At 43.2% G+C, this 25,184-nt stretch overlaps 2 protein-coding genes across 10 annotated transcripts in view; one reads left to right on the top strand and one right to left on the bottom strand.

Moving 5' to 3' along the window:
* NALCN (sodium leak channel, non-selective) overlaps positions 1-21,584 on the bottom strand; it is a 359,283-nt gene extending 337,699 nt beyond the window's left edge. The window contains exon 1 of one of the 9 annotated variants that reach the window (XM_004458403.4): positions 20,982-21,584. Coding sequence is in view for 1 of the 9 variants with exons in the window: in XM_058276452.2 (XP_058132435.1) it covers positions 20,647-20,733 (87 nt within the window). In the remaining 8 variants the exon portion in view is untranslated. The other 8 variants (XM_071208219.1, XM_071208218.1, XM_071208217.1 and 5 more) reach the window with 8 other exon arrangements.
* A 1,575-nt stretch (positions 21,585-23,159) lies between these two features.
* The window catches only part of ITGBL1 (integrin subunit beta like 1), a 321,497-nt gene continuing 319,472 nt past the window's right edge, over positions 23,160-25,184 (top strand). The window contains exon 1 of the mRNA XM_004458398.5: positions 23,160-23,317. The gene's annotated coding sequence lies outside the window, so the exon portion shown is untranslated. The remainder of the gene's footprint in view (positions 23,318-25,184) is intronic.

The following is a 25,184-nucleotide window of genomic DNA, read 5'->3' as shown; positions in this document are numbered from 1 at the left end:
TCACTGGTACCAGTCAGTTTAGCCAGGCTATGGCCTACTACCATGCTCCGGCTGGCTTCTGGCTTCAGATTCGTGAGGTCACCCTACGCGCCTTTCGCACCTGCACTGCCAGTAGTGCTGACAAGTTCACTAAGCTCACACAGACCAAGGATGAGGACTTTTCTACCTATGTTTCCAGAGTCCTCCGGGCGTGTGAGCGCAGGGTCCACGATGAACAGGCTCGGCGCGCCCTCGCCCGTGAAATTATCCTTGAAGGGGCCAGCCCCATTTGTTAACAGGCGATCGCTCCCGTGAGGGAAAAGTCGATAGATGATTGGGTAATTGCCTGTAACGGCCTCGACCAACAGGCTGCTTCTTTCGCCAAGGCTGTCACGACAGCCATGGCACTTAACTCCTCTTGTTTCAAATGTGGCGAGCCAGGACATTTCGCCCGTGAATGCCCGGCAGTCTCCACACCACCAGACCCTCCTGTTCCTCCCCCCCCCCCACCGCCCCGAAGGGGCCCTTCTACCCCCTGCCCCCGCTGCGGCCGGGGATACCACTGGGCTCGCGACTGCCGTGTACAGCCTCCCCTGCAGCGGCAGCAGCCATCTTTAAACTCCAGGAGGGGCAGGCCTCAGCCCCACTCCAAAGAGGCTCCCCGTCCCAACCTTCCAAAGCCCTGATGTGGACAGTCCCCATCACGTCTGCCAGGCCTACCATGAGGCTTAAGATTCACCACCGCTGGTATTCTGGGACCCTCGACTCGGGTGCAGAGGTCTCTTGTTTCCCTGCTCATTTCGCCGCCCAGTGGTTTGTTCAAGAAGGCCCTTCCGTCCAAGGGGCCACTGGCTCCTCTACCTCCCTTCACGCCAGTCACCCTATTGCCTGGGAGGACAGTGAGGGACGTGTGGGAAAATTCCGGCCCCTCTTCCTTAGCACCCTTGATACTATACTTTGGGGGCGAGATGTCCTGGAGGAGTGCAGTGTCCAGTTAACCACTCAGCCCCCCCAATAGTTTGCGCCACTGCTCAATTAACACCTCCCACACCCACTCCTCTGCGGTGGGATACAGAGGAGCCTATTTGGGTGGAGCAGTGGACCTTGTCATCCCACAAACTCCATGCTCTTCATCAGTTAGTTCGAGAGCAGCTTGAATCTGGACATATAGAACCATCCACAAGTCCTTACAACTCGCCCGTTTTTATCATTAAAAAGAAGGCCACTGGCAAATACCGCCTTCTACATGATTTGAGGGAGATTAACAAGCACATCCTCTCTCCCCATGGGAACTCCCCAACCGGGACTCCCTCACCCAGTGGCCATTCCTAAACACTTTTTTGTGGCCACTCTAGATATTAAGGACTGCTTTTTTTCCATTCCGCTTCACCAAAAGGACCGCCCGCGCTTTGCCTTTACCGTTCCTGTCCCCAACCACCGAGGGACAGCCGATAGGTATCAGTGGAAAGTCCTTCTGCAAGGCATGCGCAGTAACCCGGCCATCTGCCAGCTGTATGTGAACACGGCAGTTGCCCCCTTGCGAGATCTGGGCTACCTCATCCACTATATGGATGATGTCCTGGTCGCGTGTGAGACCCATGAGAAGCTGCAGTATGTCCTTTCTCAGCTTCGGCATAATCTGTCCGCCATTGGCTTAACAATCCAGAATGACAAGGTCAAATTTGAACCCCCCTTAACCTTCCTGGGGTTCCGTATCTCCCAGCATGTAACCCCAATGGCTGTGCGATTAAATGTGCCAGACCGAGTCACCCTCACAGAGCTCCAGCAGCTCTGTGGAAATATCAATTGCGTCCATCCTGCTCTGCCTGTTACCACGGCACAGCTCCAGCCATTATTTGCTCTCTTACAAACCAGTCACAAACCCCCCTCTGCCGTGTCCGCAAAGATAGCCATCACACCAGAAGCTCGAGCCGCCATTGCCGCTGTAGATAAGGCCCTTAATAACTGCTGCCTCCAGCGGTTCAATCCCCAGCGGCCTCTCCAGGCATTGGTCCTCCCCACCAAGGGAACGCCCACCGGAGTTCTTTGGCAGGACGGGCCCCTACTCTGGCTCCATCCTTCTAAGAGCAAGATGCAGAAGATCTGCCCCGCAGTAGGGCTATGGATCACTCTCGCGGCCGATCTGGTGCAGCTGTCCGTCCATACCTTTGAAACTCAGCCTGCCGTAATTGTTTGGCCGCTCAATGCAAAAGAAACCACCTCCCTCATTAGGGATAATGAGCAAATGCAGGTGCTGTGTGAGGGATATTCAGGCGATTTCGATTGCCATTTCCCTAGTCACCGCCTACTCCAAGGCGTGTCCAAATTTCCCTTCCGGAGTCCCTTTTTCCCCTTCCCGTCTTCCTCCCCCTTTCCGAGGTCCGTCACTATTTTCACGGATGCGTCTAAAACTAAGTACTCCATGGTCGTGTACCTGGACGGAGCCGCAGAGCCGAAAGTCTTTACGCATCTTAACCTACACTCCGTCCAGACGGGAGAGCTTTTGGCTATTATGGAAGCATTTCGCACCTTCCCCTGTGAACCTGTTAATATCTTTACAGATAGCCTCTATTCTCTGCAAGTCTGCAGGGTCTTGGCGTTAGCTACATTCTTCCCGACCTCCTCTCCTATTGATGAGGCACTGGATGCCCTTAAGACCCTTCTTGAAAAACACATGGCACCCTGGTATATTGCTCATATCTGGAGCCACTCCAGGTTGCCTGGCCCCCTAGCGGCAGGCAACGACACCGCAGATCAGACGGTCTCCACCCTTGCCCTTGGTACGGTTGGAGATGCTATCAATCAGGCTAAGTCCTTGCATTCGAGGTTTCACTTTTCTGCCGCCTCACTCCATCACCTTTTGCCTGAGTTGCCAATTGAGACTTGTAAGCACCTGGTGCGGGCATGCAAAACCTGTGCCCCCTTCCTGCCTCTGGGGCCTCTGCAACCACAGGGGGTGAATCCCTGCGGCCTTAGGCCTAATTCCAGGTAGCAGATGGATGTGACGCATGTCCCGTCCTTTGGACGCCTTAAGTTCTTGCATGTTATAATTGACACCTTCTCCCGCATGTGCTATGCAGTCCCCTTGCCTGGGGAGACTGCTAAGCACTGCATTAAGGCCCTTCGGCAAGGGATTCTCTTCATGGGAGTCCCCTGGGACCTAAAGATGGATAATGGCCCTGCTTATCGCAGTGAGTCCTTTGCGAGGTTCCTTCAGCTCTACCAAATCGCCCACCATTTTGGTATTCCATATAACCCACAAGGACAGGCCATTGTGGAGAGCTCCCATCGCCGTCTGAAACAACAAATTGAAAAACAGAGGGAAATCCTCCCTCATGCTCCTCCCGGAGACATCATCACCGCTGTCCTAATCCATCTGAACCTCATGACCTTTGATAAGGATGGTCTCTCGGCAGTCCATAGGCATTGGGGCCCCTCGTACCGCCCCACACAGGCCCCCCTGGTCCTTTGGAGGGACCCTCAAACAGGTCAGTGGCGTGGCCTGTGCCCCCTCCTTACCCAGGGCCGAGGTTTTGCTTGTGTCTTCCCGCAGGATGCCACTCAGCCAAGGGTCCCCGGGAGATGCGTCAAACCCGGCACCTCAGCAGCGGATGTCCCGCAGGGAACGGCGCCAAATGCGAGTGATCCAGCACCAACTGAGCCAGCTCACCCTCCACCCCGAGAGACAACCATCCAACCCTGAAGTCCGTTCGCTGCTCGCACTCTACCGTCAGTGCAGATGCTGCAACCCTTGCCATGCTGGTGAGCCAATTAACATAGTCTCTCTCCTTCTCCTTATGCTCTCCCTCGCCACCTCTGGCCAAGCTAACCTCTCTCACCAGCCCTTCAATTGGACACTCGCTCTCTGGCAACAAGAAAGAGTTCTCACCTATAATATCACCTCAGGTACCCCGTCCTTCACTGCACGTGTGTGTGCTCTCGCTAATCAGCAGAGCTGCTGGGGGTCTAAGCAGCAATATGGCCCCCACAACCATCTTATATCAGGCTTTTACATCTGCCCTTCCTCTGCTCGAGGCTGCCACGACCCTGCACATTATTACTGCCCCTCCTGGGGCTGTGTAACCATGGCATACGGCTGGAGAGGTGCTCCAAATCGGGACCCCTATCTCTCCTTTCGCATCGCAAATACTTCCCAGTGGAACATAATCATCCTCACTGTTAAAGACCCTACTAACACTGCCTAGCTGCAGGGCCGTACATATGGCATCCGGCTTTACATGTCGAGCTATGATTATGGCGCCTTCTTCATAATAAAAAAGAAATTGCCTACTCCCACCCCTTCAGTTGCAGTTGGTCCCAATGCAATCATCAACCCTCTCTCCTCCTTCTGCTGCGCCGAGGCCACTCATCAATCCTCCTTCTCCTCCTCCACCATTGACCATTCCCTCCTACATAACCTCCAGCAGTCAATCCTCTAATCCCGTCCGTACCCCTCCTACCCCTCTACCCCCACTACAGATCCATAACCCGCTTCTGTCTCTAGTCCAAGCTACCTTTCGTACACTTAACTCCTCTAATTCTAACCTTACCATTAGCTGTTGGCTATGCCTCTCCCCCTCACTTCCTCTCTACAAGGCCATAGCCACCAATGCCTCTTACCAATCTTCTAATAGCAGCAATCCCGCCTCTTGTAATTGGAACCAAACGAAGGTAGGACTGACAATCCAATCTGTCTCTCAAAGCGGGCTTTGCGTCACCAGAATCGGAGGCACTGTTCACCCCTCCATGAAGACTCTTTGCAACCTTACAGTCACCCCTAATGTAACCTCAAAATTTCTTCTACCCCCCAATAATACAAGATGGCTGTGTTCCTCCACAGGTCACACCCCGTGTCTTAATGTTGGCACCCTCAACTCCACCAACGAAACCTGCATGCTCGCAATCATACTCCCCCGGGTTTTTTACCATACAGATAACCAATTCTTTGATTCCTGGCAGCACTATCTTCTTCCAGTCCATGTGCAGAAAAGAGAAATCATTACCGCCATTACTATCGCCTCTCTTCTAGGTCTTGCAGGAGCTGGCACCGGAATTGCAGCCTTAACCACTCACAGCACCGCTTTCTCATCTCTCAGGGCAGCCGTCGACGAGGATGTCGCCCGCCTTGAAACATCCATACGCCACCTAGAAAAATCGCTTAACTCCCTATCCGAAGTGGTTCTTCAAAATCGTAGGGGGTTAGACCTCCTCCTCCTCAAAGAGGGAGGCCTCTGTGCCACTCTCAGCGAGGAGTGCTGTTTCTATGCTAACTACTCTGGTCTCATTCAGGACAATCTGGCCCAAGTCAGGGCCGGCCTGGAAAAACAAAAAAGGGAGAGAGAATCCCAAGGAGGCTTCTCCTGGGGATTCAGTGGCATCCTCCCCTACATCCTCCCTTTCGTAGGCCCCCTAATTATTGTCCTCTTCGCACTGGCAGTCGGACCATGGGCCATTAGAAGGATCATCCAACTCGCCAAGGATCAGGCTAATGCAATTTTTAGCACATATGTACAGGTCAGCTATCAGCGACTCGCCACTGCCGAGGACACCCCCCCCACTTCATCTTCTCGGCCTCCTCCTACCCGACCTCTTCCTGCTCACTCTTCCCGCAGGTGCCCCAAGTCTTCTGTAACTGCGGCCCCCCATGCCGCCATCGCTCTCAAGCAGCTCCAGCCCCGCTAAACGGCCTGCAACCCGCTTTCCCGGCCCGCGGCCTGCGTTCTAGCATCTAATAACGTTTCTGCTTTTGCCTCCCCATACTTCTGCGGAGCTTCCTCCTGTCTCGACCTCACTCCTCTTCTCAGCCATCCAAAGCATCCTTTCTCGTCCCCCGCCCCCCCCCCCTTTTTTGCTTGAACCCCCATTGCGTTGCATTAACATCGGCCTCTCTTGTGCCCGTGGAGACTTTGGCCTTCCTGTTGTCCTCGCCTATGTCTCCACCACTCCCGACGCTGCCGCCACCACCGCCACTGGTGTCCTGACGCGACTTGTCATCACAGCTGCGATCCTCCAGACCATCACACAGTCTGCCTCGGCTGCTCTTCGCCGCCAAGAAGAGATCAACTACCTGTAACGCGCTGTCATCCTGGACTTTTAACAGCAGGTGGACCTTATAGCCACCGAGATCAACGAGAATTGGACATTGGCCACCCTTGCTTGCAACGGCAAGATACCGCCCCCCAAATTGTACATTTATATCCCCGTCATACTCGCCTCCCTCTTCAGCCCCGCTTCCCTCATTGCTTACTGCCCTTGGGCCTCGGCTACTTGTTGCTGCTGCCATCCTGGCCCTTATTTGAAAAAAAGGGGGAAATCCGGTCACCCCTCGGGCTGAAGTGTGGTTTGCTGGCCTGGCAGGGGAGCGGCCGCGGTAGGCCTAATTCCTAGCCACTGCCCCCATAATAGGGTGGCTGGTCGGTCTCACCGCCACCCCTGAAGGGAGCTTGGCATGGGCGCAGAGTGCCCTCGGGTCTCCCCTTCTCGGCAGCCATGCTTCCACGGCCGCCCCTCCTCCCGGATAGCGCCACACGATGCCTTATGAGGCAACACCCTTCTTCTTCTTTCTCCCTGCGCAGGTGCAGGGCGGAAAATTCCAGTCTGCCCTTCCCCCACACACACAGCAGCAACAGCCAGGCACAAGGCGGGAAACTCAAAAGTCTGCCCTCTACCCCAGCAACAGCAGCCACCAATCCCTAAACCCTGCCACTTCCCCCGGCAACAGCAACAGCCAATCCCTAATCACCACCCCTCCCCCTTCCAGTACCTCCCACCGACCTTTCTCCCCAGTAACTGCTTGCGGCAACCAATCAGAACATGGCATAAGCTTCGACCAATCAGCCTTCCCCAGCCCCTATAAAACGGTAGCACTTCCTCAATAAAGTTGGACCTGCATGTTTACCTCGTCTCCGCGGTAGTTCTTCTGCCATACGCCCTCCAGTCCTGAGAGCCCCCGACAAGGGGCTGGCCTCCCTTGTCCCCAGTTTGTCGCCTGCTTCTCCGGGTGACCCCTTCGTCGCCTGCTTCTCCGGGCGACCCCGTCAGCCGAACCGCGCAACCCCTGTGAGACCGACCCCTCGTCTGCTGCCGGTCCGACCCCTCATCCCAAGCTGGACCGACCCCTCGTCCGCAGCCAGACCCCACCGCCACCGACAGAGCAAGCCGCCGCAGGTATCCATAGCCAAAAGAAGGAAGGAGGACCCCCTATCTCATACCTTATCCAAAAATTAACTAAAAATGGATCAAAAACCTAAAAATAAAAGCAAGAACCATAAAACTTCTGGAAGAAATTTTAGGAAAGTATCTTCAAGACCTGGTGGTAGGCGATGGATTCTTAAAGGAGATAAGGGAAGGACTGAGGTGGACTACTTATGTGTAATGTATGTAGAAGTTTTAATTAGCTTTACTGTAAAAGTGTGGAAATGTATAGAATGGACGGTAACAAATAGTGAGTAATAGCTAGTTTATAAATGGGGATGTGGCTGAAAATGGTAGTCTAGGTATGAAAATACCAAATGAGAGAATGCTAGAGAATAATCTAGGAACTGAATAGCACAGTAAACCAAGAGGTGGAAGAGAATTTGGTTGATGGCACAGATGCAAGATGCAAGTGTCCTTTGTGAACTAGAGCAAAGGTACATCACTACTGCAGGGTGTTATGAATACATGGGAAAAATACAACTGGAATGGCCTTTGGACTGTGGTCAGCAGTAATAATATAATATTCTTACATCTATGCCAAAGATGTACTGTGCTGATAATGGGGCAAAATGGAAAATGTGAGCCAAATGTATACTATGTATAATATCAGATGATATTATCTTATCTGTAACAAATGTTCCAAACAGTGTGGCGTGTTGATAGAAGGGTGTTGTTTGGGAATTCTGCACTCATGCATGATTGTTTTATAAGTTTACAACTTCTGTCATAAAAAATATATTTTAAAAATAATAGGGTGGGTTGGGGGAAAAACATTGCAAATGTAAGATAAGGACTATAATTAGTAGTAAGATTTTGACAATATTCTTTCATAACATCTCACAGCAATACAAGGTGTTGGTGGAGGGTTGATGTATGGAACCCCTTTATGATGTTATGCATGTTTGCTTTGTAAGATCATAACTTTTACTACACCCTTAATTGTTTATGTATGTTCATATGTAAATGATATAAAGATAATAATAGGGAGGATTGGGGGAAATAATTTGGTTAGTAGTAATATTTTGACAATGCTCTTTAATCATTAGTTAAAAAGGTTTAACAACAATGTAAGTTGTTGGTGGTAGGGTGTGTTTTGAGAGTCCTGTATGATGATATATATGTTTGTTTTATAAGTTCACAACTATTACTATACACTTATTGTTTATGTATGTTTGTGTGTGGGTGATATAGCTCAATAAATTTTAAAAAATATAGAATCAACTTTTTCTCTTTCTCTTTTTTCATGCTGATATATACTTTTTAAAACTTTTTATTTTAGTAACATGTATAACTCAGAATTTCCCATTTTAACCACTTTCATATGTACAGTTCAGTAATATTAATTACATTCAAAATAATGTGCTACCATCACCTATATATATTACTCCAAATTTTTCATTACAACGATTGGGTTTGAAATCGCCCACAAATAGAATGTTCAGGTCCCAACCCCTGGTTCTGAGGGTGTGGACTCATTGTAAATAAGATCTCATCAAGATATTACTTCAGTTAAGGTGTGGCTCAAATGAATCATGGGCTTTAATCTGGATTACTGGAGGCCTTTATAGGCAGAGAAAAAGCCAGAGGAAGCAGCCAGAAGCTGGGTATCAACAGAATCCACAAGAGAAAGAAGACACACCCATGTGCATGGTCATGTGACAGCAAAGTCATGGCACCCTATCCAGATGATACCAGTGCTGGGAGAGACCAAGTCTCCTAGCCTCAGAAACCATGAGCCAAGAAATTCTTAGTGTTAAACTAACCTATTATATGGCATTTGTTTTAGCAGCTATGAAATTAAAACACCTCAAACAGAACCTCTTTCTCTTTTTAATTGAACCTATTTTTATTAAATGATTCATTTTGTACTTTTCTCCACCACACATTTATAAACATTCTTTTTTTTTTTTTTTAGTGGCATGAAATCCTTTCTTCTCATCAAGTCTATCTAAATTGTCATTCTAGGTTTATGAAGTCATTATCCATTTATCCAGCCTTTTTCCTTGAGGGCGAACCTTAGAAATAATCTATTAAGCTTTTGTTCTCATTCCTCAAATTTTTTAAAAATGAGAAAAAAGCATTTACTAAGTTTCATTCCATAATCTCATATTGCATAGTAAAGACAAGTTTCTTAATTTCTGAGAGTTAGTTTTAGTCTCGCAAATTTTTTATTTAATATGCATGAATGTGAGAACTAGAAAATAGATTCTATTTACTGTAAGTAATTAATGGAGTGTATGTTTTTCTGAAGAGATTGTACTAGGGCAGAGAAAAGGAATTTATTGAGAGAACTACCTTTTGTCATACTCAAAATCCAAAGGTAAAATTGGAGTAGATGTTGTGCTTTGTTCTTTAGTGTCCTCTGTTGTTTCCATCAAAGGAAATAGAGACTAAATGTAAGTTACCAAACAGATATTATCAGGAGGTGGCTGATAAAAAACTTTATTAGGGAGGCGAACTTGGCCCAGTGGTTGGGGCGTCCGTCTGCCACATGGGAGGTCCATGGTTCAAACCTGGGGCCTCCTTGACCCGTGTGGGGCTGGCCCATGCGCAGTGCTGATGTGCGCAAGGAGTGCCGTGCCACGCGGAGGTGTCCCCCGCGTGGGGGACCCCCAAGCACAGGGAGTGCGCCCTGTAGGGAGAGCCGCCCAGCACAAAGGAGAGTGCAGCCTGCCCAGAAGTGGCGCTGCACACAGAGAGCTGACACCACAAGATGATGCAACAAAAAGAAACACAGATTCCCGAGCCACTGACAACAACAGAAGCAGATGAAGAAGCAGCAGCAAATAGACACAGAGAACAGACAACCAGGTGGGGAGGGGGGAGGGGAGAAAATAAATAAATAAATCTTAAAAAAAAAGAACTTTATCATTTAAAGGAGTTTCCAATAATGTGTTGGGCCATCCTGAAAGGTGTTAACCTCCATACTGAAAGCTTGCAAAGAGAATGACTACACATTGTAGAATTTGCAGAAAGGATTTCTGTCCTAGCTGGGAGTTTGCAATAGATTATCTTTACCTTTAGAAGACTTTTTCAAAAGGAGGATTAAATTCTGAAGGAAAGCACCAGCCAAAAAAGAATTTCAAAGACTGTGAAAGGTTTTTTTTTTTTTTATTTTGAATTGTTTTGTTCTTCTTTCAAGGAAATCCCTGTATATCATTATCTGGATACATGCTTAAGGAACAGACAGCTCAGGGACAAAATCCCAGGCAACAATTTCAAATATTAAAATGTATAGTCTGCAGCAAAAGATTACAAAAAAATAAAACCAGGTTGTTATGGTCCACCCAAAAGAAAAATATAAAAATACAGAAACCATCAATGAAGAAGACCAGACTTTGGATTCCTGGACAAAGATATTAAAAAAAAAAAAACTTCAATATGCTCAAAGAGATAAAAGAAAACAAACAAGAAAGACCTAAATGGTATTACTGAACAATATGAGAATTTCAATTAGAGAAAAATTTCAAAAAGGAACTAAACAAAAATACTAGAGTTGAAGAATACAATAATTGAAATGGAAAATCCCCTAGAAGGTGTCAACAACAGATTGGAACTGGCAGAAGAAAGAACCAATGAACTTAAAGACAAGACAATTAAAATGACTTAGGCTAAAAACAGAAAGGAAAAAGAATGAAAAAAAGTGAACATAATCTAAGAAACCTCAGGGACACCATCAGGCATACCAACACATGCACTGAAGGAATCCCAGAAAGAGAAGAAATAGAGAAAAGGGATGAAGGACTATTAAAGAAAAAATGGACAAAAAATCCCCAAATCTAATGAAACAAATGAATATACACATTCTAGAATCCCAATGAGCCCTAAACAGGATAAACTCAAAGAGAAGCCAAGCCCAGGCAAGGACAAGGAGAGAGTTCTGAAACCTGCAAGAGAAAAAAGCAAGGTGAATATGCAAGGGATTCTCAATAACACAAAGTGCTGATTTCTAATCAGAAACCATGGAGGCATGAAGGCAGTGGGATGAAATATTTAAAGTACTGAAGGAAAATAACTTCCAACCAAGAATTTTATATCTGTCAGGAGTATCTTTCCACATGAGGGAGAGATTAAGATATTCTAAGGAAAAAGAAAAAGTTGAGGAAGTTTGTCACCACTAGACCTGTCCTGCAAACAATGCTAAAGGGAGTTCTTCAGACTGAAAAGAAAGGACACAAGACAGTGGATCAAAGTGACAGAATGAATTAAAGACCTCTGGTAAAGGTAATCATATGGATAATTATAAATGCCTGCACTATTGTATTACATTTCTTGGTATGCAATTCCACTGTCTACTTCTTACAGGTTATAAAATAAAAATGTGTAAAGAGTAATAATAAACTATGATTTTGGAATACAATGAATAAAGATATAATTTGTAACAATTACAACCAAAAATTGGGGGAGGGAAGGATACAGAAACATGTATGTGTGTACTACTGAAGATAACTTGGTATCAAACCAAAGTGATTATTATAAATTTAAGATGTTACATTTAAAGAAAATATCAGAAAAATATATACAAAAAGAAAAGATAAGAAATTAAACATGGCACACTACAAAAAAAAAACAAATATGAAAACAGATATTAATGGAAGAGTTGAGGGATCAAAAAAAGTGACACATGACTTACAAAGACTAAAACCAAAATGTCAGAAGAAAGTCATGTATTTAAGTTACGTTAAATGTAAATTAATTAAATTTTCCAGTCAAAAGGCAGGTATTAGCAGAATTGATAAAGTGGCATCACTCATGAGCTTTCAAGATTCATCTTAAATTCAAAGACACACATAGGTTGAAAGTGAAAGGATTAAAATAATACACCATGCACATAAAAGAGCACTGGTAGCTATAGAAATAACAGATAAAACACACTTGTATATATGCTACTAGAATAAAATTTTAAAAAACATAAGACAGTACAGCACAAACAGTTAATACTAATGAAACTATGGACTACTGATAATATTATAATTATAATAATACTGTTTAATCAATTGTAACAAAGGTACCACCCTAATTCAAATTCTTAATAATAGGGAAAATTTCATATGAGGGAAGCATATGAGAGCCTATTATTTTCTGCATGAGTTTTCTGTAAACCTCAAACATATATAAATCAAACTAAATTAATTTACGTAGTATCTGAGGCCCAGAATTAAATGAGGTGGAGGCAAGGTTTGAATCTCGGTAGCCTGTTTTGTTGGGAGAATGGGGGTGGGGGAGGGAGGGAGAATCTGACTTTTTAGACTTAAGAACTTTTATACTTTTCAAAGGTTTTTGCAACATTTATGTCTTTCATTTGTAATTTCTTTTTAAAAGGTAATGCAAAAACAATTTAAAATTTAAACATATTACACCTAACATTTCCAGAGGATTTATTATGTATGAGGCTAGGAGCTGTGCATGGGTTTTTTCATCTTATGGATGAAGCAAAGGTTTAGAGAAGGTGGATTCCCTACCCCAGCTCACATAGCTCGTCTGTGGTAAGCCATAAGAGAGCCTCGGTCTTTCTAATGTTTCTCATCATGATATTCTGGTGTCCCTATTTTTTTTCAATCTTATTGTTCCATGACTTTGTGAATAAAAGCTTCTCTTTCATAGAGAAATAGAAATGAGATTGTCTGTAAGTTCTTTCCGTTTCCACGTCTAAGTAGTGAAACTTAAAAAAAGCCATGCCTGCTACTAAGTGTGACGCCGTTCCCCAAGTTTCTCGAAATCAAGATTCTCCTCTGTCCTCTAAGTATCTTTGGCCCATGAACACTCATTAGATAGATGCAGCTTTTCCACGAATCTGGCATCTGCCTGGAGGAAAGTCAAGCAGCTGAGTTGTCTTCTCTCCTCACCTCAACGCAGTCTAAAGTTCCTGTGTCTTCTCCCCTCCCACACCGCCCCCCCCTCCCCCGGTGCCTATAACATAACCCCTCCCCTTTGCAGGAGAACTAGGACATCATTTTGACTCCTAGGGGTCACGGCAGTACTGTGTTACTCCACAATGGAAGAGCTGCTTTTTTCCCCTAGAAGTTATAGGACTGCTGTGATTGATTTTTCACTTGGTTTTGTAAGAAAGTAAACCCTGATTTAACTTATGTCCTGCTTCCTCTCCCCACTTCCCCCCTCCCCCCCAAATGCCACTTTACATTGGGAGGACTTCCTTATGTATGTCTTGGCCCTCACTAAGTCAGAAAGCAGCTCTGCAAAACCAGTGAGTAGGCACTAACCTGCCCAACAGCCCTGCAAGCGCCCCCCAAGAGGGCGACCTACTCAAGGAAACCAAACATTTCCAAAGACCGTCTCCAGAAGACACTCTTTTTTTCTCTTTTCCTTTAGTCAAAACATACTGAGGAAAAACAGAGAAAGTTTCCCCAGTTTTTATACCTATTCTACTTCCAGAAACCCGAAGGAAAGCAGCATTTCTCCCCCCTGGTTATTTCTACAAGCACACCCAAACAGTATCATTACTTGACCAAAAATTCATCTGTTTCCTTTTTCATTTGGGAAAATTAATTCTTCTTTGATCTTTAAAAAGTATTAGGTTTGATAAAGGAATTTGGAATAGACTATGAGGCACCCACATCTTCTCATGGCTGTACCCTGCATGCAAAACTAAAACAGCCCAGGAGTAGGAGGAGTTAGGTAATATTTGCATTATCTAAATCACTGTATTGATCACAAACTGAAGTAATCAGATTGCACATTTAGGCTGAGCGGCCTCTATTCAGCCTCTGCTCAAAAGGTTCAGTTAATCCATATAAAAAGCACTTGCCTTTCACTTCAAGGTTAGAGAGGATGCACACACACATCTGTATGTGTTTGTATATGTATACTTTCACTTAAAATTTTGTGACTTATTCTGAGTATGATATAACTGAAATTTTTAAGAAAAGATTAACAAATCCTATGATTTTGTAAGAGTGTAAAGGAGTCCAGTGCTTTTCATCTCTTAATCTCCTGGTAGTAACTAAAGCCCCTCCCATCCTAGCAGAGCTGTCAATGATTTTCATCATGCAATAGCCCAATGACAGGTATTTTGTTTTGATGAACTGCTAGTATCATTTAAATATTATGAAAAATCAGAAAAGGAGCCATCTATTTCGATTGTGTTTGTTTAATCTTGTAAGATGAATCTACAAAATTGGACAAAGAAGGTGAATGGTTAAAAATAGTAGTTTCCAGAGCTTGTTTATCATCTGACTCATCAGGGAGGATTTTAAACACACTCAATCCCCAGGCCTCCTTCACATCAGATACATTAAATCAGAATCTTCAACTGTGGAGTATGGAAAATGATATTTTCAAAAACATTCCCCAGGTGATCTTTACACACCTCTCCCAGCACCATTCCAAAACTAGTGATGGGAATCATTGGTCTATATGCTCAGATGAACATTAACACCTATAGAGTTTACAATTCACAGACAGGACTCGTTTTCAAGAAATTTATAAAAGAGTCTAGTCATAAACAACACATGCAATACATACATCTGATACAAAAATTCAGATTTATAACTGTGTATACATATATATATACATTTATTTTTCTTAAGTTCTCCTCAGATAGCATTCGAATTTTCTCCAAAAGATAAATACTAAACAAAACATTTACATAAAAGAATAAATTTTTGTTTTCTGGATAAAAAGGCTAAAAAATTGTTTTTTTCCTTGATTTTTATGTTATAATTTTCTAGTCTATAATAAACTTTTAAAATAGCTATTCATTATTTTCAATGGAAGAAAGCAAAAAACAAATTGCCAGTTCAACTAAGTTGGTTTAAAAATTGCTTTACTTTTTTTACATAATATACAGGAGAAATTAGTTTTGATGCTCTCCATAGTTTAATATTTTTTCTCCATAAAATACTGACATATATTGGACTGAAGGAAGTGAAAAGGATTCATTGTCAAGGAAAGGTCTTTGCAAATCCCTCCTTTACAGTATGTATCTTAATCTCTGAGCTTCATCTCTTGGGAGAAATAGTGAAGCAAGTTTCTGAACTTGGAAGATTTCCAAGCCAGTTCTACATTGTCTAGAATTTTTCTTTCACTGCAAGCAAAATCTGTAACATATACTCAATAGCATTTTAAGCCATCACTGATTTGTATCTTGTTTGATACAAAGTTTTCATAATTTATACTTTTCATACTTTCTTAGAAATAAGTCATTTTTAAAAAAGGATTCCTCCATTCCACATTTGACATATGAAACTGCTTTCATAATAAGAAGAAAAAAAGAACAGAAGCAAAAACACAATGAAGCAAAGGAATTTTAATTAGATTGTTAAACGTAAGATAAAGAAGTTTTATCTAGATATAAAAGGCACAATAAAAATATCCACAATCATATAAGCCTGAAGTCCCATGTTTATTTTTAACCTAACCCTCCCTTCATTCTATTAATTCCTCACCAAGATTTGGTAGCATCCGTTCCTATTGATAAATCCTTCTCATTCACTTCAACATTTCAATTGCCACATCATGATTCCAGTTCCACACTCTTATAATTTGATGCCTGAGTTTCTCTAACACCTTTCACTGACCCCACTTTCCTTATTTCCTGTCTTGTGGAAACATCCTATAGATTGCTACATATTAATTCCTTAAAGATTACAAAGCAGTAGGTCTATAGCTTTTGTATTTTATAATGAATATGTTCATTTTTAAATTTTTAGAACTTTATCTTCTCTCTTTACCTCTCTAGTTCTTTTTTTTTTTTTTTTTTTTTACTTTCTAAACAGTAATGCTGATTCTTTATGCCATTACAGGTCACAGAAATCTTTGAGAAGATATTACATCTTTGGACCATGTCTCCCCAAAATAAATACAAACAAGGATAGTTTCCGCTATACATGTTGTATATTTAGTATATACATGAGGCTTGTAATTACAACTTTAGTAAAGGTAGTAATTTTTATTAGTATTTAAGGTCTTTTTCTCAGTTAATTACATTTTCTTGAACTATTGTTTGGATATTTACATACTTCTACCCCAACATTTTTTGGTAGCACTTGCCTGATATGTATTTCTCCATCCTTTTTATATAATGCATTATTGATCCATTTTAATATCATAAGAGAATTGTCTGATATTTTTCAGGAGTACATATTCTCAGGATATTATTTGACTGATTATATTTAATTTTGGAAAGGCTGTACTAAGTCAACCTAAATTTTCACCTCGTTGACAGGTAATTTCTTATAAAGTTTGGTCAGAATACTTAAGGAATATTTTTCTTATTTATTTTTGAAATTCGAAGTGTTCACCAAAATATATCTAGTTGTCGGCTGCTTTTTATTACTTTTCCTGTACATACTGGACATATTTTGAGCTGCATATTTGGGTGTTTTTGAATCTAAAAGAAAAAGCCATCTTAATTCACTTTAGAACACTGCTTTTGTTCCATTTGTTCTGATGTCTCTGTGAGGAAGACCATTTATTTGTGTGGTGGGGTATCCTTGGCTAGCTTCCATCCATATAATCCTCTCCTCAAACAACATTTCCTTTCCGTCTTTCCTTTGCATGATTGGAAATCATTCTTAATCTTAATTTCTGCACAAATGGGTCACTTGGCTACAGAATTCTGTCTATTCTTACTTATAGTTCTCAATTCCCTCCCTAGCTCTCCACTCTGGCTGCACCTCTGGAGCCAGGGTTTGGGGCCCTGTCATCTAGGTGTATTCTACCTGCTGTGGCTCTGCTTGCCTTGCGCCTCCTGGGGAAAGTGCGCTAGAATATTTTCATCTACAGGAATGAAAGGGGATCTAAGTCAAGTAATTGTGTCTTACCAAGAGTCTACTCCCAATTTTAGCCTTGACCCATTCCAAATAAGGATTTTTGCCAGGCTGTCTGTAACTGTCTGTAACTGACTGTAATTTTCGCTGGGAAATTCTGGGGACACCTGGCAGCCATTGCCCTTCCCTGCCTCCTACTCTACTGTGTGCAGATGTTAAAGTAGGTTTCCATTCCACAGCCCACGGGAGATGTTAGGTCTAATGAAAAGGCCTGACCATACCTTAAACCTGGAAACTGGGAACAAGCAGTTCCAGCTGCTTATCAGAGCAGGACCTCTCAACAGCAAGGCCCCCATCCCCTGGGATTCTATAAATACCCTGCCCTTCTCTCCCACAGCAAGAGGGCCTCCCCAGGAGACTGGCCTTAATGGGATCTCTTCTCTTGCCTTTTTGATCCCTTGGTGTTGTGTAAGTAATAAAAGAGCCATTTGCTGAAAGCTTCTGTTGTGCCTGAGACTGTGTTCCCATGATGCACCATAGAGCATCTTGCTCCACACTGATTTTTTGTGCAGCTTTCTTAGGAGAACTGTGAAATAAGCCTCAGTTTTGTCCATCAGTATCGCTCTCTCTGAACTGAATCTGCCAGAAATGCCTTGGATTCTGTGGCAGAGGAATGGTTCTCTTCTCTCTTTCCCTGTGGGAATACAGGTTTCTCACTCTATAAATATTTTGATCATTTATTTGATGTCTGCGTAGGAAAGCAAAAAGCAGAATTAAACTCTTTCTTACAAGGCCTTGCGTTTATTTATTCATTTTTCAGCTTTAACAGCATTCCTACTTTTGGTTTTACTCTAAGAGGTGTATTTTATCATGTGGATTTCAGGTGAATTTCTTAAAGTGCAAAAGTCATAAATTCAAGCTATATATATATATATATATATATATATATATATATATATATAATTTTATCTTCTTTTACTCGTGGGAAAGAGGCAAGGTGATCCACAAATACTACAGGAAAATTTACCTCAGAAAAGCACTAAAGCATCTAATTCAATACTATAATCTGAATCCTTTAAAAAAACAATTTGGTGAAACATAAATAAATAAATAGATAAATAAATTATATATATATATATAATGATCCGTAATAATTAGATATTCCCTCCCCCCCCAGGAATATAACTTATTGTAAAAAAAAACTTACTATTAAAAAAACACACAGAGTAGAAAACAAATAGAAAGCTGCCCTTTACTATAAACATCCGTCAGAACATTGTTTACCATAATGAACAACTGGAAATAACCAATGGTCAATAATAGAGGTCTGGTTAAATTAGTGAGGCTATATACACTGGGTATAGTGTTATGCAGCTATTTCCAATTTTTAAATAAGAAAGCTATATAGGAACATGAAAAATTTATTTTTTATATTAAAGGGCAAACTTCATATTAAATGCAAAAACCAGTATGTTATTATACAACAATATAACTACAGAAATCCATGCTCCTAAAAAAGACTATGAAAAACCACAGATACTACAATTATTTTCATTGTATTGTAATAATTCTGGATCTTTATTTTCTCTATCATCTTATTATCAATGATTATTTTAAAACCAGAAAAATAATTTTAAAAGTTTAAAAATTTGCATTAAGAGTTTTGAAATTGTGAACATTTCTTGCACAGGTTCTTGAGACAGGCAAGGATCATATAATATGAGAGTCAATTTGTTACATGTTGATTCTACTTTTGGGGGACAAATACTGATCTTTTTTATATCAATTTCCAGAAAAAAACCTAGAATATAGGACATGATAATAGCAAAAAATATTACAATAGAGTGTTTTTGAAAATCTGGAATATAAGAATCATTTTCACATCACTGTTTCCAAGATTCTCCTTCACAGTTTTTATTGAAAAATAGAACCCTCTACATAACCCAATAATAAGAAAAAAAAAAATGAAATAACACTGGGTTGGAAGTAGAAGACTTGGGAAGCAAAAAATGTTTCATTTCTGAAAGCTTCAGAAAAAGTCATTGAAGTATAACACTCATCTCATTGTATGTTCACTTGTTTCCATATTTGTCTTTCCTGATAGATTCTGAGATTCTGGGTCCGTCTCTTTTCCACACTGAAACACCATATCCTGGCACAGTGCCTGGCTTATGTTAGGATATAATAATGTAGGTAGATGTGAATTTATTTTCACAAACTTAAAATCCACATGTGAATCTTTTCTGCTGGGATAAATATGCACAGCCAAATATATATTAATACATATACATAAATAAATACATGAAAATTCTGAAATTATATCAACATATATGTGCGTGCACTCACATCCCCCTCCACACACACACACTGCCAATATAGTCAGGAAAGAGAAAAGAAGCAACTGTGGAACACATCCCAAAGAAATGTCCATAACCAAAGAAGAAGAAAATGCCAATCAAACTTTCAATTTAAACTGCAAGTAAATCACAATATGTCGAGTAGATGTTTTCTTTTTAAGGTATCATATCTCATAACATACCAAAGTTTCAACAATATTATCACCATTTTGTAACAAGTGGCTTCAGTTTTTATAGATGTTCTAGCATATTGGTGAGATCAGATCTGTTTTGCCAAGGTGCCAATTCTTCTATGAAAATCTAAGAGGGTCCACTTTTTAGTTTTTCTCCAAAGCCTGATATGTTATTCACACTATTTTTTTTTAACAAATATTGGGTCAAAATGTACTAAGAAGTTGGAAAAATCCAATACACAAAGATCCACAGAATGAAAACCAACCAGCTAGGAAACACATTTTTGTTGTTGTAAAGGTTAAATAAATCATGGCTTTACTTAGAATTGTTCAAATATAAGTTTTGCAGTTAAAAAAGCCAATCCTCCAGTATACTGGCTTAGGAATTCTGCCTTAGTCTACCCTCTCCTCTCCCATTTCATTTCTAACCATCTGTGAAAACAGCAATCATAACTTTCAAAAGAAAAAATAGCCCCGCTTACTTCTGATCCCATTTTAAATGTACTCTCTGCCAAGCATGGCCTCTTTATACACTACAGGCTCCAGTACTCAACTCCCATTTCACCACCAAGGAAATCTGGCCTAGTTGTCTGACCACACTAACAGGAGATTGGCCTGGCCCTGTGTATACACACAACCTTAATTACAAAATCCCTGCACAATCATGACTGAAAGGCATTATCCTATGTTATTTCAAGAACTAATACGGATCTGAGTTCAGATCGCGAAAAAGGAAGATACAGAAAGATAATCCTTTGCTCAGGGCTCTGGGCCGAGCCTGGGGATATGAGCCAGCCGATTCTCAACCACGTATTGAATTGAAGTTTCCCTTGACCAAATGGCGCTGCTTTGGCAGGGCACCGCTTTGATTATTGTGTGGCCTCCCTAATGATAGCTGCTCCGCAGGCCAATTAATAAAATGAGGGATATTAAGCAAATAGCAACCCGTAGATCACGGGTGTGGATGGGTGACAAGGCCACGTTCCCTCGTGAAACCTGCTGGAGCAGGACTTTCCCCCACACCTGCGCGTTTGCCCCGGGGTTTTGCCCAGGCAGCGGCTGGGGTTCGCGGGGGAGGCCGCGCGACCGCTCGGGTGAGGAGCATCAACCTCATCCTCAACCACCTGCTCCCCCACCCCCGCCCGCAACACCTGCTACAAGCCCGGCGGGGCAGGCCCGAGGTCTGGCAGTCCTTAGGCTTCTAGCGCTCACCGTGCCCGCATCAAGGGCCAGGAAAGGCGCATCCCCGCTGCAGGCGCCCAAAACGCCCTCCCCGCAGCGGGAGGGAAGGCGTTTCATGGGTCGCGACGCCCCTTCCCTGGGCTGCGGCCCAGACGGGTGGAGAAATCCCCAACCCGCGACGAGCTGGTAGCGACCCTTCCCGCTCTCTGGGAGCCGGACTCTCTCCCCAGCCCCTTTCCCATCCTCCTCCCCTCCCGCCCCAACGCTGGCTAGGGGAGAGCAGAGCCGCGTCCCAGGCCTCGGGTGCGGGGCACAGCGGCCCGCCGAGCCGCAGCCTCCCCGGGCACCAAGCGGCAGTAACCAACCTGTAGCCCTAATTCTCCTAACGGACATGGTGACCGCGGGCTGCGGCGGCGGCGGAGGCAGAGGCGACCCCGGGCGGCGCGGCGGGAGACGCGCGGCCGGCAGGTTCAGGCAGAGGCGCGGCACCCACGCTGGGGCGCCGACTGGGGCGCCTTACCTACGGCAGCTCCCGTCACTGCGCGCTCGACCCCGGCTAGTGACCGCCGCTCGGCTTGGCTTTTATTAATTAATATTGCACCCGCTGGGGCGGCGGCAGGTGCTTGGGATCGAGAATTTTAGGGGTTTAAGGGGATTCTGTTCTTCCTATTCCCCCGCCCCCCCCCTCCCATTTTTTTGAGGTGGCTGTGCTGCAGGGGCTGCGATGATGCTGTGCGCTGTAAGGAGGAAACGGGAGCGAAGGCTGCTCCGCAGTTGGTGGGGACGGGGAGGGTCGGAACTAACAGGTTCCTTCTCTGTGGCTGCCACCGGCAGTCAGTCTCGCAGCCGGAGCCGGGATCTAATCTGCTAGCTAGCTTGCTCTTGTGGGCTCTGTTGTGCCCCCAAAGCACAGCCAGCCGTGTGCACAGGAGACCAGCACACATGGGGTCCACGCAACGCCCCTGCATAGAGGCCAACAAAGCCAGCGTGTGTGTGCGCGTGTGTGTGCGTGCGCGCTCGTGTGGTCTCATCTTACAGTGTGCACAGTACCTGAGAATGTGGACTGTTGAGATTGCTCAAGAACGAGAGCATCACGACTATGCTGGTCTTCTAACTATGTTGATATTTTCCCTTAAAATCAAAGTATTTTTTTATGTGGGTGAGACTGACCCCTTACCCTACAACATATACCCCGATATTTCCTGCGGCTCCCTGTAGGGGCAGATTTAGAGAAACCTTGGCCCCTTGGAGCATCTTCAGGCCGCGTGGGCATCCTTACACTCATTCACAGTCTCTATAAGGTTGACCCTGGGGTTCAGGTCTTACCCTGGAGTCAGGTATTAAAACCACCTAGGATCCCTTTACCATAATTTAGATCTCATACACAGAGATACATAAATAAAGGGAGAGAGAAAACTGAATGAAGCTTCCTCCTCCGAAGGAGAAATGAGAACTTTTATAACAGAACAATTGTCACAAAATATCCCAAAGGATGGAAATAAAATTGCAAACACACCAAAACATTTCTTAAAATTGCATTTTCTGCTTATATATATAATTACCATTAAAAATGATTCACAACCCATTTCCATTTTAGTGCTTTTTTATTTTTTACAGGAAATTTGTAAATAATTTGAATTTAATGAAGTCTGGAACTATGTGGAATAATAATTTTTCAGGTTTGGGGAGATTTCAGAAAGAAAAATTTTATAAAAAGCTAATTTTAAAAATGATGAAAGTAAAACTGCATGGAAATATTCCTTATAATACAAAATGGAAAGTAAGTTAAACAATGGTAAATCTGTGTAACAAATTTTAAAGAAAAACTATCAGTTTGTTTTATCATCTTAAGTCACTTTTCTCTATAGTTTAATCTAAATATTAGTTTATTTCTGTTTGAATCTTGAATAAAATATAGCCACATATCATTCTTTGGATTCATCAAGTTAAATGATCAATCAGAAGATCATATTAATGAACAACTTAAGGACCAAGGACCAAGATATTTATACGTTTTTGAATGAAATGATAAAGGCAGTAATAGTATAAAGCTATTTTTATCTTTTTTAAAATTTTTGTCTTTTTTTTCCAAAGACACATAGATCACACACAAAAAATGTTACATTAAAAAATATGAGGTTCCCATACACCCCACTTCCCACCCCATCCCACTCCTCCCACATCAACAATCTCTTTCATCATTGTGGCACATTCATTGCATTTGGTGAATACATTTTGGAGCATTGCTACACCACATGGATTGTAGTTTACGTTGTTGTTTACACTCTCTCCCAATCCATTCAGTGGATTACGGTGGAATATATAATGTCCTGCATCTGTCCCTGCAATATCATTCAGGGCAACTTGAAGTCACGAAAATGCCCCCACATCACATCTCTTCTACCCTCTCCCTGCCCTCAGCAACTCCTGGGGCCACTGTCTCTATAGCGATGATAGAATTTCTTCCATTGCTAGAGTCACAATAGTTCTATAGTAGACTACCAGTAAGTCCACTCTAATCCATATTTTATTCCTCCATCCTGTGGACCCTGGGAAGGCGATGTCCACTCCACCTCTAAATCAAGAGGGGGCTTAGATCCCACATGGCTGATGGATGGGCTTCTCCTGCTTGCACCTGTAGACATTCTCAGTTCCTTGGTATGGTGGTTGAGCATCTTCACCTCCCTGTTAGCTGACCTGGGTAAGTCGAATGAACCGGAGAGTGGGTGTTACAACTCTGCTGAGGCTCAGCTGGCACATGGCCAGTCCAGAGATTCAAGTCTCCTGAGTATATACCAACCCCAGCACCAACCACAGGTTCAGTAAAAGTGACAGAAGGGGCATGTGTAGAAAGGCCACATCTGAGTCCAACTTTATCACATGCAAGAGCACAAATTCCAAATTAGGCCCGCTGGCAAGACACTGAACTCCAGAGCCATCTGCCATGACCGTAGAATCTGTGTGTCTCCTTAGCTCTCGGGATCACCGGTACCTGGGGTTGTATCTACTTTGGCTGTCTCTGGGACCCTGCTGAGACATGCGTAAGCACTACCCCTCTGATGATCCCCCAGCTCATTTTGAAGTCTCTTAGCCATATAAACTCATTTGTCTTTACCATTTCCCACATTTATTCAAGGTTTTTTTCATCACCAGCTGGTGATTGGTAGTAATCCCTCAGAGCCAGGGAGGCTCATCCCTGGAAGTCAGGTCCCATGCTGGAGGGAAGGCAATGCGTTTACATGCTGAATTTGACTTAGAGGGTGGCTACATTTGAGCAACATGGAAGCTCTCAGGAGGTAACTTAGGCACCCTGCAGCTCAGGCATAGTTGGAATTTCGAGCACACAGACTCATAAGCATAGTCATCAGTCTCAAGGGGTCATCATTGGACCATCCTTCTTCACTGGTCTTTGCCCATGCACTTGGGGGATTGTTGCTATTCCACTGGGGAATGTGACAGACTCCTCCTGCTAGGAACTCAGTACTCCCTCAGTAGGTGTGTAACTCTACCTTCTATGACAACACCCAATGAATATCCAAACATTTGTATATGCCCTATAAACATGCTCTGGAGAACATGCTCCCAGCAGCTATTTCAATAATCTCAGCACCACTCCTTATCAACTGGCATTTCAGACCCTTTTCTATCTTCCTTTAAGTATAATTCATGCTTAGATGTCAAAACAATTCCATGGATGGTGGAAACATAGTTTGGGGGCATCAAGAAGCTTCGAGGAAGCAGCTAGTGAAAAAGCTCAGTATGTCCGTCGTGGAATCTGTAGGAACTCACTGTACATGGTATGGTCAATCATCATGAAAGGCAGATATTCATGTCCCAAATATCACGTTGAACCTTCTAACTGCTCATCAGCCCCTCTATTCCCTTATTAGTCAAATTAGGAGGCTGGACTAAGTGAGGTCAAGTGCCCTTTTCAAGTCCAACAGGCTCTGTAACTATAATCATTATTAACTCAGTGACAGAGAATTGCCCTCCTGTGGATCTGATATTACTCACAGGTGTGTTTTTTGGCTAACAACATATTTTTGAAATACTGACATCAGGTACCATCATTTGAAGACCACAGGATTTTTAGTTTATCATGAAAAAAATAGGAACATCTGGTCAGGTCAGGCCTGCAGTCCTTTAGACTCAATTATTCTTTCTATGTGCCCCAGTTCCCCCAGTCTGCTTCAGTGCCCTGCCCCAGAAGATGTCAAGTATGTGATCCCATACTGTTAAATATGTATTAAGCAGTATGAGATTGGGGAAGAGGTATGGCTGAACAGAAAGGAAAAAAGATAGGCTACAAGGAACTTTATAAAACAGACAGTGATGTCAGGCCAGTGTACAACCAAAACAGTAAAATATGGCTTAGAAAAAGCTGTGTTCATAAACCAAGAAATCCTTCGGGATTGAAGTAACCATGAAATATAAAATAGTAAGGATTTTATGAAAACAGGATCTTTGTTTATCACTAATTCTACTGTTGCTACTGTTTATTTCCATCCTGTTTTACAACATAGTGAGTTGCTGAGTAAACAATGACAATGCTAAAAGAGGAAATTGTA

The sequence above is a fragment of the Dasypus novemcinctus genome, chromosome 15 (assembly GCF_030445035.2).
Source record: "Dasypus novemcinctus isolate mDasNov1 chromosome 15, mDasNov1.1.hap2, whole genome shotgun sequence".
Lineage (NCBI taxonomy): Eukaryota > Metazoa > Chordata > Mammalia > Cingulata > Dasypodidae > Dasypus > Dasypus novemcinctus.
Note: the sequence above shows the minus strand (reverse complement) of the source record. Positions and strands in the feature narration are given on the sequence as shown.